Below are 13,930 nucleotides of genomic sequence, written 5' to 3' on the forward strand. Positions count from 1 at the left end.
CCAGCATGCTACGGCAGCATGACATTCTGCCTGTCGCACAGCCCTGCGGGGAGTACTTTCTATAAGGCAATTCAACAGGTCCCCAGAAAGCCTGATGTGTCACGACATGGCCCCCAACGCACACAACATTGGGCCTGGCCTGGATCTCACACTCACTCCCAGGTAGCACTGCTCTGAGTTTTAGACATGTCTGGCTGACCACAGTAGGCCACATGGGACCCCCAGCCAGAGCTTTAGTGCCGTTTAAGACCCAAAAATCTATGCCCCCGGAACCTTAAGTAATGGGTCCTTGGCCACAGACGCGGGTTGAGCAGAACACAATGGATCTTTGTCTTCCCAAGAGGCCCCGCTCAGGCTCCAGAGGAGAATGGCCCATTCTGAGCACCCAGAGCTGTTGTTGGGGAGAAAAGGAGGGGAGTGCTGTGCTCCCAGAGAGAAGAGAGGAGGCCTGAGCCCCTGCTCTGCTGTGTGACCTTAGGCATGTCAGTGCCCCTTTTTAGTTTCACCTCCCTTTATAGAAAGAAAAAAAAACATGAAAGGGCCTCAAGGGAGCGACCAGGTACAGATGTGAAACCAAGGCCTAGAGAGGGGTAGTATCTGCCCAGAGTCACAGATAAGGAAGGACAGTCACTGCTGAGCCCCAGGCCACCTGCCCCACAGGAGGCAGAGGGCTCAGACGGTAAGTCCTGCTGTGCCTCCTTACCTGTTGCTCTACCCTAGGCCCTTGGATAAGAATAAGACAAAGAATGAGTCACCAGGAAGGAAGGGGTCATGGAAAAAGAAAGTGGGATTCCAGCCCCCCTCCCAGAGCCCTGCCCTTTTCCTCTCGTCTTTGGCCAAGGAACCCAGCAAGTCATGAGATTCCACTGTGAGGGCTCAGTGCCAAGCTTAGTGAGGAGAAGGGACCCTCCCACCCCCAGCCACGCTCTTGGCTCTGCCATCCTCCACTGCTCTGTGCTTCTGTCTCTTAGGCACTGACAGACAGACAGGCAAGGACAGGCAGATAACCAAAACCCCCCAACAGACACAGATACCTCCGCAGATACACAGGCACCTAGTAAATAGGCAGACACACACAGGGACAGTCACACAGCTATAGACACAGACACACCAGCCAATAAGCACACAAGTACAAGCAAATAAGACACTGGCAGACAGACCCAACACAAAAGCAACATCCAGACAGAAACACAGGCACATAGCAGAGACAGGTAACAGAGAGACAGACTCAGATAGACACATGCAAGCAAAAACACCCCAGAAACACAGCTACGAGATATACAGATGCACACATAAACATACACACAACACAGACTCACACAGGTGGCATACAGGGGGAATTTGAAGCAAAGAACAAGCCCGATGCCTCTGGACCAGCCCCCAGCCCCAGAACCCAAGTGAAACTGATTTAGCTCTTTTGAAGGCAGCCTCCATCTCCTACCCCGAGGATATAACTAACATTTACCAATCCTGAAGGACCCGCCCTGCAGTAAGATGGATGGAGGTTACATATGGAAAGGGACTTCCCGACCAGGAGGGTGTTGAGACCTGTAGTGGGTGACTAAAGGTGACTGGAGGGAAAGGAGTGGAGAGGTGGCAGGTAGAGAGCCTCCATTCTGGCCATGTGACCTCAGACATGGCTGATCTTCTGAGCCTCAGTTTCCCATCTAGGCTTTGTCCCAGGTCCCTGCAGAAAGCAGATGGGCCAGCTCCTGAGTGTGTTGTTGCCAGTGCTGGGGACCCGGGAAATTATTTCCCCATCCTCCACCCCCTCCTCCCACTAGGGTAGGATCCCCTTGGCAACTCATACTATCTAGACCCCCGGCAGGGGGTAACCCAGTCACAGATGCCTGTTTGTCCTGGTCCTTCCCCTCCCCCAGGAGTTGGCCAGCTGAGGATGCCCTTAGCTGGGGGAGGTCTATGGGGAGGTCAGAGAGAGGGCAAAAGGAATCCCCATGCTTGATGTCCTCCTTCTCCACCCAGGGTGGCTTTGAGGCTCAGGCTTAGGGATGAGGAGGATCTGTCCAGGTGGTCTCTTTCATCCTTCTTGCTGCAGAGTCTTCTGACCTGAACTCAATCTGTTGGAAGAGAGGGGATTGCGCAACCTGGAGGTAAAAGGTGACAGCAAGCCTGACAGGACAGAAGCCCCATTGTTTGGGGCCCAGGCCAGCCCAGGCGAAGGAAGGGTTTATGCCTGGGGCAAGAAGGGGGGGCTTTGCAGGGGGCACCAGCTGGCAGAGCTCTTGCTCTTGGGCCCTGAAAGAGAATAGGTGCCAAGCAGGACGCCCTTGTGGTTGATAAAGAGGGCAGTGCCTGGCAAAATGCCCTGGCAGACACAAAAAGGGCGTGCAGGCCCCCGCACCACACCAACCTCAAACCCTGAGGAGGATGAGCCACTCAAGGCATCTGCAGGGTCCTAAACCATCTCCATCAGGATTCCAATCATTCCTGAGAAAAGAGGAGGCTTAGGGTGGCCCCAAGCCTGGTGGGCACTGTGAAGAGAGGTGTACATGGCTGTTTTTATTACTGAGGGTTCAGGAGGGGACTCACCCTCCCCATCGTTTCTCAAACTTAGGTCCGAAGCTCTGAGCTCCACTGACCTTTATCTCCCCTTCTCCACCCGGGCCCCTTAGCCCCACGGCGAAGCTCGTTGGGAAGTCCTTACCGGTATCAGACCACTGTCCTTTCTGTTTCGTTTGGAGTTCCGCCCCCTAAGGGAACCGCTTCCACCAAGATCAAGCGAGCACAGTCACGTGCTCACCGTGCCCCTCGCAGGTCCTGGCGCCTGAGTTACCCGGCTATCCCAGGTGCGCACGAGCCCGGGCCACTCCCTCCCGCCGCGCGGCAAGGGAGGCGCCCGGCCCGCAGGGCGGTACAAAAAGCGATCCCGCCCCGCGCTCCTCACTTGACTTTGAGTGTCCAGCGGTCGCAGGAGTTCGGAGGCGGCGCAAAGGGCAGCCTGGGCCCAGCCCACACCCCTCATCAGGTAGGGACGGTCCTCTGCTCAGAAGGGAGAGGGTGCAGACAGAAGGAACAGAGAGGAAGAGGAGGCGGACAGAGGGACATGACAGATGGCAGAGAGGGGGAGTGGAGGGGTCAGAGAGACATAGAGAGGAACGGAAGAGAGGGGGACCCGTGTCGGGGACGGAGACTGAGGTGAGGGGCAGAGAGACTCAGGACAGGAGAGATCTCGGGTTTGAACTACTGGTATTGAGTTGGGGGGGCGGGGCACCAAGAATGCCACATCCTGGCAGGTACCCAGGCAGGTCAAGGAGGGGCTTCCTCTCTTGCTCAGTCTCCTTCCCCCTATAAGCCAGGACACATAAACTGTGGCTCTTCTGCCCATGTCCTGCCTGGGAATGCAGGAATCAGGATCTCTGACCCCACTAAACCCTTGGACTCACAGCCCCAGGAAGCTGGGAAATCAGTCCCTGGGGTGTCAGGTAGTCTCTGCTGCCCACCACTTCTGACTCCTGACCTCTGCCCTCCCTGGGCCCAGGAGGCACCATGTGGCGATGTCCACAGGCACTGCTGCTGTTGCTGCTGCTGGCTGGTGAGCTGGCCCTGGGTGCCCAGCGAGGTCGTGGGCGCCGGGAGCTAGCACCGGCTCTGCACCTGCGGGGCATCCGGGATGCAGGTGGCCGGTACTGCCAGGAGCAGGACCTATGCTGCCGCGGCCGCATCGATGACTGCGCCCTGCCCTACCTGGGTGCTACCTGTTACTGTGACCTCTTCTGCAACCGCACCGTCTCCGACTGCTGTCCTGACTTCTGGGACTTCTGCCTCGGCGTGCCACCCCCTTTTCCCCCCGTCCAAGGTGGGCACCAGATGGCCAGGGGTGGGTTACTTGTCAGCCCCAAACTCAGCAAGGCTCGGGAGCAAGGCTGATGCACTGACATTTCCAGGGGAGGCTTTGCAGATCTGGGAAAGAGACCCTGCTCCACTCTCTGATTCTGGGGAGTCCTCGCTCTGGTCCAACTTGAATCTCTCCAAGACCGAAAGAGAGAAGATCCTTGGTTAGTGGGATTTTAAGTTGGCCCAGGAGAAGCAGCTTCTTGCCCTTTCTCCCAGTCCTGTTTACATATCCGGGACATGGAAGGTGCTGGCTCCGCCTGCTGACTCACCCTCAGGCTGATAAAGCACACAGGAGTTGATCAGGGTCATCTTAGCCATTCTTCTGTCTTTGCTAAAGATTCTCCATCCCTGAGATGGCTGATCACACCTGGGAGATGGGTCAAATCTGTTCCCGCCTCCAGCCCTCGCCACCTTCCTTTCCCATGCACTTGCCCGTGTCTGACAGGAGAACGCTTGAATTCCTTCCCACAATTCCATGGGGCTGCGGGTGCAAGACTGCATACCTGGGTTGTCATCCTAAAGTGCTGTGTTATTTTAGTGGAGTCACTTGCCTTCTCTGGGCCTCAGATTCCCCATGTCCTGCCCATCCCCCATCACCATGCCCCAACTCATTTAAATGCAAAGGATCAAAGGAGTGTTGTGGCTGGCGTGCAGGTGAAGCAAGAGGGATCCAAACTGGAGTCATTGAATTTCCCATGCAGCAGTGGGTGTGTGGCCCTGCAGGCGCTGTCTTAAGCTGTAGTCTGACTTTAGCTTCAGTAAGGGCTGGGACGTGTGTACGCGCATGTTTCTGGATACCTGATCTGGATCCTTGGCCATCTTAGTCTATAGTCTCTTGTCTTGGTTCCACTTCTCTTCTCTTCTCTCTCACCAGGATGTATGCGTGGGGATCGCATCTATCCAGTCTTGGGAACCTACTGGGACAACTGTAACCGTTGGTGAGTGTTTGGGGTTTGTGGCGGGGTGGGGAGGGGGGAGAGTAAGGCCTTGTAAACTCTGTGGCCTACAGACTTGGTTAAAATCCTATCCCTGTCACTCACTTGCTGGACAAGTCCTTTCCCTTCTCTGAGCCTCAGTTTTCTCATACGTAACATGGGTATATTTACAGTAATCATGTCGACTTCTGTAAGCATTCTAACAACATTCTCCAGGAATGATCAACCACGGATACCTGACTCTAGGTGCGACCCTGAGGTGGCAGTCATTCCTGACTTCTCCTGGCTTGGGTTGGGCCCAAGTCCCTCCCGAACTTTCCCCATGTCATGGGATAGTCCAAGAAGGGGGTGCCAGGAAGGAAACCTCTGACTGCAGCATCCGCTGCCCTGGACCGGATGAGGGTCAGGGATGACTGAGCTGGAGGCCAGCCAGCCTGTAGCAGGGCCTTCCCTGGAATGTAGCCCCTATCCTTCCCCACCCCTCCCCACTACTCTGGGCAGGAGGACGAAGGGGTCAGGTGTGCCCCCTACTTTAATGTGAGGCCTGAGATGGAAAGTTGAGAAGGATTGGGTAGGAAGCTTTGAATGCCATAATGGGGACCCCCCCCCGACTTAGAGGAGGAGGCTCTGCACCCACCACTCCACCTCCTGCCTTCTTTGCCTGGGACCAAGAGGCCCCAGGGAGGAGGAAACTTTTGGAATGCATTACGCATATGCTGTTTCCATTGCCTCACTGGTGTGAAGGGTGCTGGGTCATAGTGAAAATGTGCCTGGGTGAGAGAATGTATGTGTGTATGTGTGTGTGTGTGTGTGTGTGTGAACTGAGGGTGTGTGTGTGTGTGTGTGAACTGAGGGTGTGTGTGTGTGTGTGTGTGTGAACTGAGGGCGTGCGTTCAGAAAGATGGAGCATGCCTGCATGATTCTGCCAGTCCTAAAAAGACGCCTCTGGACAGCAAGGGGTTAACACTTTCTCTCATTCCTGTCCCTGGGACCTAGTGGCCCAGGCCCCCTCTGGAATGCTGTCACCAGCCCAGTCTAGACTTGCTTGGGCAGCCCTGGGGGCAGAGGAGGAAGTGGCCAGCCCAACTGTCCTCCACCCTGCCCCACTGCAGGCCAGCATTGGGTGGCTGTGTTCTCTGTGCTTGGCACCTGAGGAAGGGTGTTGGGCAGTGTCTGAGCTTTCCAGGCTTTATGAACCCTTGAGAGATGCTTGGAGGGAGTCTGAGGCGGGAGGGAAGGAGAAGGAGAATCTCCCTTCTCTGCAGTCTCCTCTGGTCCTCTCTAACACTGCTCTAACACTGCCTCCGCCCACTCCTGGGGCTGGAGAGCCCAGCCTTACTGGGTCTTGGTTCCCCTTGAGGCTCCTTAAAAGGCAGCATTGGAGGCGGGAGCCTCCAGCGGACTTGGAAGGAGGTAATTTAGCATCTTGTAATAGCAGAGTTATGAGCTTGTGAAAGCATCGAAGAATTCATAGAATTCAATGCTTCAGGCGACACTTATTTATTGAAGACCTACTAAGTACAGCCAGAATGCATGACAGTCCTTGTTCTTGCACTAGAGCTTCCAATCTAATGGTGAAGAACCACACACACAAATAAACATACCCTTACAACCTCTCCCAGCTGCGATAGGGGGAAAGAGAGAATAATGGGGTGGGGGCGAGGGAAGGCCACTCAGAAAGGGACATTTATGCTGATGCCAGGAAGATGAGAGGACAAGTGGCCCAGGGCCAGGAGGAGGGAACAGAGGGGAATAGCTTGTGGGAAGGCCAGAGCGGGGACGAGCTCACTGCCTGGAGCTGTGAAATGGGGAGAAAAGGCCCCTGAGGTGCAGGTCACCTCCCAAGGGTCTCATGAGCTGTGGCGAGGATTTTGTATTTTGTTCTAAGTGTCGTGGGAAGCCACTTAGAGATCACGCAATCTGATTTACATTCTTCAAAGATCTCTCTGGCTTCAGAAAGGGGTTTGTGGGGGAATCGTAAAGAGGCAGGGAGCCTGGTTAGGAAGCCATTGCCACGGTCCAGGTGAGGGGTGATGAAGGATCTGAGTTGGCGGTAGCAGTGGAAGGGTGAGAGGCAGGTGAGGTGGACTAGGAGTCTTTCTTGATGTGACATTCCGGACCTGCTGATTGAGGAGGCATGGGGGTGCGGGGTGGGGCCGAGACACCACAGACCGCACAGAGTTCTGGCTTGAAAATCTGTGGATAAGGTGCCATTATCTGAGTTGAGGATGTTAGGAGAACAGCTGGTTTGGGGAAAGGCGCTTTGGCCATTTTAAGTTTGAGATGACTTTTACACACCCAGAGGAGCTGTCAGGAGGCCAGTTGGATCTGAGTCTGAAACTCCAAGGAGGTGGGGGCAGGGTGACTGTAATGGGAACAATAATGGTCGATAACAATTCTGGAGCATTTAAGGTGGGCCCTGCCTTGTGCTAAATGTTTTGCAAGCCTGCCATTGCATCCCTAGAAGGTAGTAGTGTTATTGTCTTCATTTTACAGACAAGAGTTGAAATAATGTATCTGAGGTCACATGTCTAGTCAGCTAGGACTGGAACCCAGGCTTTGAATTTCAGAATCCATGCTCTTAGTCAACTTCACTATACTGCCTCATTCATTCACTCATTCATTCAACAAGTGTTTATTGGGTGCCTACTATGTGCTAGGTTTTGTTTTCTAGGCACTAAAGATACCAAACAATACTTGCTCTCAAAGACCCTAGAGTCTATAAGGAAACAATTCTAAACAATATAAATAACTAAATCTGGAGTATGTCAGATAGTGATAACATGCTAAGGAGGAAAATAAAACAGAGAAGTGGATAGAAAGAGTAGAGAATATTGAACAGGTGGCCAGGGCAGGCCTCCTGAGAAGGTGATCTTTTATTTTGTACTTAGAAGTGAGTGAAAGATGAGGTTATTGGAGGAAGAGCAGCTCGAAGGCTCTGGGGCAGGAGTATGGCTGGTGTGAATAGTTGGGGGTCAGCCTCGCTGGAGCCTCAGGAACCAGAACTAGAAGGAGGGGGTCAGAAAGGGGACAGGAGGACAACTCATGCAGGGCTTTGCTGGCACTATAAGGACTTTGGCTCTTATTCTGTGATGTGAAGCCAGTGGAGGGTTTGAGGCAGAGGAACAATGTGATATGACGTGAGTTTAACAAGATCACTGGCAGCTGTGTTAAAAATATACTGAAGGAGGGAAACGCAGGGCAACAGCAGGGAGAACAGTGAGGAGGCTACAGCATAATCCAGGTGAAAGGTGATTGGACCACGGGAGCTGTAGGAAAGAATGAGACGTGGTTTGGATTCTGAGTGTGTTTTTAAGGTAGAGCCAACAGGATTTGCCAATTAATTGGATCGGTAAATGCAAGAAAGTCAAGGGTGACTCCCAGGCTTTTGGCCTGAGCTCCAGGAAAGATGGAGTGGCTGTTTTCTGAGGACTGTGCTAGGGGCAAGCATGGGAGTAGAGGAGACCAGGAATTTCATTTGAGATGTGTTAAGTCTGAACTGTTGTTAGATACCCCAGTGTTGATGTTGAGTAACAGCAAGATTCTTGAATCTGGAGTTTAGGGAGAGATGCAGGCAGACATAAACTTGAGAATCATGAACTTGACGTTGACATTTAAAGCCACCAGGCTGGATGGGATCATCTAAGGGTCTTCCCACGAATGCTGGTATAAAATCTCAGGCCCATGTTGACCTTCAGAGGGTGCCTAGCACCCCCTCACCTCTTCCTTTCCTCCTATTCTCCCAGCACCTGCCAGGAGAAAGGACAGTGGGAATGTGATCAGGAGCCATGCCTGGTGGACCAAGACATGATCAGCGCCATCAACCAGGGCAACTATGGGTGAGAGGCCCTGGAAATGCCCGCAGTGGGCACACATGCACGTGCACACACAACACACATACATTCTGCCTGAGATGCATGACTTGCCTGGCACAGCCACGCTCAGATCTTATTTGTGTGCACGCTTAGCCGTGTACACGCTTATTTGTGTGCACGCTTAGCCGTGTATTCATCTTTCCTGCCCACATGCACACACCTCCAAGACCCCAGACTTGGCAGATCTGTCACTGCCATCCTTTCTCTTTCAGGTGGCGGGCTGGGAACCACAGTGCCTTCTGGGGCATGACCCTGGATGAGGGCATTCGCTACCGTCTGGGCACCATCCGCCCATCTTCCTCTGTCACCAACATGAATGAGATTCATGTAAGTCCATCCTTGCCCTGTGCCCTATTCCTCCAAAGGCCTGAGCCTATCCTTCTATAATAGGCTGTGTGTCCCTGGACAAGTCACTTCCCTTCTCTGGGCCTTCGAGAACTGGTGCTAAGATTCTGAGTGTTGTGGTTCCAGCATGAACCCCTTCCTGGCCTCCCCAGCCTGGGAAAAAATGCTGTTGGTCCCAGTATGGCTGGGTTAGATCCCAAGGGGCCAGGAGGTCACCTTAGGAAGGAAAGGACAGACACTCCTCCAGCTCTGGCCAGAGAGCAGCAATTCTCAGAAACAAATGGCAATTGAGCGGAACACCGAGGGAGGAGGGGGCTTCTCCTTTCCCATCTTTGGGACCCTTTTGGGGGAGAAATGGGAACCAGACACAGAACAGTGAAAGGGTGAGGAAGGGGCACTTCAGCAGGACAGGGCTGGAGCACATGCCTGAGGCTCTGTTTCTCGGTGGCAGGCAGGGAACAGGCAGGGGCTAGCCAGAGTGGCCCTCCCTGCAGGGGGAATTCAGCCCAAGGCTGGGGTGACCAGACCCTGCCCCTGCCCTGCTCCCCAGGGCCTCTGCTATTTTCTGCCTCCTGCTGTTTGCTTTGGCAGCCTGCTAGGTCACGGGACCTGACTGCTTCTTCCCTCCCCTGCCCTTTGGGGCCCGAAGCCCAAGGTCCTGGTGGGAAGGAGGATGTGGCAGACTCGATGGTGCAGAGGAGGAATGAAGCAGGGGTTGAGGATGGAAAGCGGGGTGACTCTGGCCTGGCTACTTACCTGTTCCTGCCTCAGTTGCCTCATCTGTAAAACAAGACTAGTCATCCCCTACCTGACACTAGGGAGGCACTAAATGATGCTTGGGTCTTCCACTCCAGTCAGCATGAAGGTCGCTGGGATCCTTCCGCAGAAGGAAGAAGGAACAAACCGCAGAAGGCCCTGGACTCCTGGTGGCCCTGCAAGGCCAACAGGGCCCTGAGAGGTAGGCCAGGCAGAGGCAGGAGGCAGACCAAGTGACTTTTGTCTTGCAGACAGTGCTGGTCCCAGGGGAGAGGCTGCCCACAGCCTTTGAGGCCTCTGAGAAGTGGCCCAACCTAATCCATGAGCCTCTTGACCAGGGCAATTGTGCAGGCTCCTGGGCCTTCTCCACAGCAGGTAAGTCCAAGGGCAGGAGCTGGCATGATGGGAAGGGAAAGCCAAGGCCTGAGCCCTCTGATGGCCCTTCTGCCTCCTCCCACCAGCTGTGGCATCTGATCGAGTCTCAATCCATTCTCTGGGGCACATGACACCTGTCCTGTCACCCCAGAACCTGTTGTCTTGTGACAAGCACAACCAGCAGGGCTGCCGTGGTGGGCGCCTCGATGGTGCCTGGTGGTTCCTGCGACGTCGAGGGTGAGCAGCTGCGGGGTGTGGGCAGGGAAGAGGGCATGTTGTGGAGGCCTTAGGAAAGCCCCCTGCAGGAAGGGCCCGGGCCACACTCACTCTGCGCTTGCTCCTTCCTGCTGCTTTTCCAGGGTTGTGTCTGATCACTGCTACCCGTTCTCGGGCCAGGAGCGGAATGAGGCCGGCCCCGAGCCCCGCTGTATGATGCACAGCCGGGCCATGGGTCGGGGCAAACGCCAGGCCATTGCCCGCTGCCCCAATCACCATGTTCATGCCAATGACATCTACCAGGTCACTCCTGCCTACCGCCTTGGCTCCAATGTAAGTCTGTATGTGGGTGAAGGGGCAGAGGAAGAGAGCTGGAAGGCTGGCCAAGGGCTGGAACCTCACCCCTGATGTATGCCCTCCTCCCCACCTTCCACCCTCCAGGAGAAGGAGATCATGAAGGAGCTGATGGAGAATGGCCCCGTCCAAGGTAAATGGCCCTCATCCTGCCCCTGGTTCCAGAAGCTTGTGCCTGCTTAAGACTGGGCATGGAGGCACAAGTGGTTTATACGACGAGCAGCAAGTCCACTGGGGCCAGGAGTGGGGACCAGTAATGTCCCGTCCCCATGGGCAGCACCACTGGAGAGGGCACTTAGAGCCTTGGTATGAGAGGCCCTGGGGTCTGGGCATGCATCTCCAGACTCGGGCTTCGGTGCCTGGGCTAACAGTCTGAGCCGGCCCTCCTTTGACCTCTGCTCACAGCCCTCATGGAGGTGCACGAGGACTTCTTCCTGTACCAGGGCGGCATCTACAGTCACACACCAGTGAGCCTTGGGAGGCCAGAGCGATACCGCCGGCATGGGACCCATTCAGTCAAGATCACAGGGTGAGGGGCTTGCCGGGGGGCGGTAGGTAAGGCGGGGGCAGCCAAGCTTGCACCGAGGGTTCTGAGCCTGCCTCGAATCCTGACTATTTCTCTGCAAAGCCCCATTTCAAAGAGGAGGAAACAGAGTCAAAAAGAGGAGGGACTTGCTCCGGTCACACCAAGAGTTGGGGGCTTTTTAAAGTTTTCTAGGAACTGTTTCTTCCTTAGACACTGGGATAAAATAACTCCAGTGAAATATAGACAAGGATTCAAGAGTTGCTCATCCTCTCCACATCTAAGCACCTGTTCCCAGCTCTGCCTGACTCACTTCCCTGGCCCTCGGTTTCCCCACTTGAGATAACAGGAGATGTTAGGGTCACTTATTTCAATTGTCCAACCAATGAAATGTACTTTGCCATGGAAGTTTGGGGCCTCTAAGGTACCCACATTCTCTGAGCTTCTTCCTTCTGGTCTCTGGCACCCACCCTTCCCTGGTTCCCCAAGTGAGGAGGGTAGGGTGGGCAGGCAGAAGTGTGAGCTCCCAGAGAACTGGTACACGGGATGTGGACCCCTGGCGGGACGGAGGCCCAGGTTCTCCCCTTTTCTGCATACCCCTCTAGTTATTCCTTCTTTGCCTTCCCCCACGCTGGGCACAGGGACACAGACTTAGAGATGTGGACACGGGGAGGTACAGACAGGGACAGAGACCTGCCCGAGTCCTAAGAGTTTACCCAAGTTGCCAAAGACAACAGGGGCCTGGACAGGAAGGGCCTGGGGGTGGAGCTCCTGAAGGCAGGCAGAATCAGCACCCTTGCCCCTCTTGGCTCTGGCCTGCAGGTGGGGAGAGGAGACTCTGCCTGATGGAAGGACGCTCAAATACTGGGTGAGTCCCGGCTCAGCCCCATCCCCTTCCCCCCGCCCAATGCTCCTCCTGGTTCCTCTCCCATTATCCTGCTCGTTGACACTCCTCATTCCCAGACTGCGGCCAACTCGTGGGGTCCAGCCTGGGGCGAGAGGGGCCACTTCCGCATCGTGCGCGGCACCAATGAATGCGACATCGAGAGTTTCGTGCTGGGCGTCTGGGGCCGCGTGGGCATGGAGGATATGGGTCACCACTGAGGCCGCGGGCACCACGCCAGAGCAGCCAGCAGAAGAGCCCCCTGTGGGGCGCCTTCCCCTGCTCCGCCTGCCCACCCACCCGATGGTGCCCGGGGCACAGGCGGGCGCCAGGGACCTAATCCCCACGGTTCCGCTGACACAGCGCCCGGCCTGGGAGCTGCGGGCAGGCGAGGCTGGTGGAGCCCCCAGACCTCTCAGCGGGGACCGGACAGAACCTGGCCTGGGAGGAGCCAACCTGCAGATCCCAGGCCCCCGGCACCCCCACGCAAAACCACCAAAGCCAGGACACCCCCAAGTCTCCAGCCCCACGACCCCAGTCCACCTTGTACTCCTATTCTCCAAAGATATTTATTTTTCTTTTCACTGTTTTAAAATAAAAAAACGAAATATTGATAACTCTAGTAACTTGTAACTTCTGAGAGTAGAAAGCCAGGCCAGAGTTGGGGTGGCATAGGTTAGCCTAAAGGGTGGCCTGAGGCCTTGCTGGTTGGCAGAGGTGGGTGGTCTAGACATCTTAGTCTCCATTCAGCCCTAGTTGTCAGTAGCCCTAGGCACGGATCCATTTGGAGGTGGAGCATGGAGGGCATGACCTTTGGCCCCCAGGGAGACATGTGTCCGTGGGAACCACCTTTCAGACGCTGAGTCAGCGCTGCTGGAGGTGGGAGGGCAACCCACCAATCAGCAGAACTGGCGCCGGTGCCCAGCAGGCAAGGGGGGGCACGGCCCAACAGAAGCTGAGCCTCTGTCTCTGCAGATCAGCCTCTCCAAGCTACCCAGGCGAGGGGCCCCCTCTTCTTCCCCTGCCCCTAGGCTAAGCAGGGCCTGTCTGTCCAAACTCTCTTCCTACCCGACCTTTTCAGGTTCCCAGTGCCAGCAAAATAAGCCTAGGCCTCAGCCTGGCTTTCAAGGCCAACAGGATCCACCTGACCAGCATCCTCATCAGCTTATTCACCCTGTGCTCAGGCAATTCCAGGGGCCTCACTGCTCCTCACATGTCCAGTATACATGCAGACCACCGGGCATTTGCACATGCTATCCCCCCAGTCTAGATACCTTCCATTCTGCCCACCACTTGTCCCTGTTCCACTCCTATTTCAAAGCCAACTCCAGGGTTCCTTCATTCAGACAGTACCTGTGGAGGGCAACTGATGTTTCCCTAAACCACCCTGACTCCACCCACTGTGGCCTAGAAACCCCCTCCCTGAACTCACCCACACCCTGCCCTTTCACCCAGGGTGTCTACCTACCTCCTCTGTTACACTGGAAGTTCACTGAGGGCAGGGATTGGGTCTGGTTCATTAGTGGGTCCTAGTACCCACAGTACCCTGGCATAAGGTGGCATTACAGTTTATGGAATGGTTGAGTGAATATGACCTATTTTTTCCCCTCCACTTTCTTCCAAGACCTGGTCCCCAGCACATCCCTCTAGGTGTAGATGTCAGTAGGGAGCCCCTTGCCTTCCCGGGGATGCTGTGCCTGGGGAGGAGTCTCCCCACGGCAGGGATCTTCCTCGCCCCTCCAGGGTCACTGAGGGGAGGCGAGGCTGGGAAGTCCTCCTCCCTGGAGAGCAGCCTTTGGGGGCCAGCCAGAGT

General features: G+C 55.4%; 1 protein-coding gene across 3 annotated transcripts; it reads left to right on the top strand.

Annotated features, from left to right (window-relative positions):
* The first annotated feature begins 2,855 nt into the window (after positions 1 to 2,855).
* On the top strand, positions 2,856 to 12,739 carry TINAGL1 (tubulointerstitial nephritis antigen like 1). 3 transcript variants are annotated; one of them, XM_011357810.2, is made up of 12 exons: positions 2,856 to 2,986; positions 3,500 to 3,817; positions 4,730 to 4,793; positions 8,537 to 8,629; positions 8,878 to 8,992; positions 10,018 to 10,141; positions 10,228 to 10,378; positions 10,501 to 10,690; positions 10,799 to 10,844; positions 11,117 to 11,240; positions 12,057 to 12,102; positions 12,198 to 12,699. In XM_011357810.2, exons 2-12 carry the CDS (start codon positions 3,508 to 3,510, stop codon positions 12,336 to 12,338), a joined length of 1,404 nt encoding a protein of 467 aa, XP_011356112.1. In that variant the 5' UTR covers positions 2,856 to 2,986; positions 3,500 to 3,507; the 3' UTR covers positions 12,339 to 12,699. The 3 variants fall into 3 exon arrangements, with proteins under 3 accessions (XP_011356112.1, XP_011356113.1, XP_023385031.1); XM_011357811.2 differs by lacking the exon at positions 3,500 to 3,817 and having other exon boundaries at positions 2,860 to 2,986; XM_023529263.1 differs by lacking the exon at positions 2,856 to 2,986 and having other exon boundaries at positions 3,508 to 3,817; positions 12,198 to 12,739.
* Positions 12,740 to 13,930: the final 1,191 nt, after the last annotated feature.

This window comes from Pteropus vampyrus, unplaced genomic scaffold (assembly GCF_000151845.1).
Source record: "Pteropus vampyrus isolate Shadow unplaced genomic scaffold, Pvam_2.0 Scaffold36, whole genome shotgun sequence".
NCBI lineage: Eukaryota > Metazoa > Chordata > Mammalia > Chiroptera > Pteropodidae > Pteropus > Pteropus vampyrus.

Coding starts and splice junctions, on each gene's coding strand:
- TINAGL1 (XM_011357810.2), top strand. CDS start 3,508: ATGTGGCGATGTCCACAGGCACTGCTGCTGTTGCTGCTGCTGGCTGGT. Junction 11,241..12,056: donor CATTCAGTCAAGATCACAGG/GTGAGGGGCTTG, acceptor TCTGGCCTGCAG/GTGGGGAGAGGAGACTCTGC. Junction 12,103..12,197: donor GAAGGACGCTCAAATACTGG/GTGAGTCCCGGC, acceptor CCTCATTCCCAG/ACTGCGGCCAACTCGTGGGG.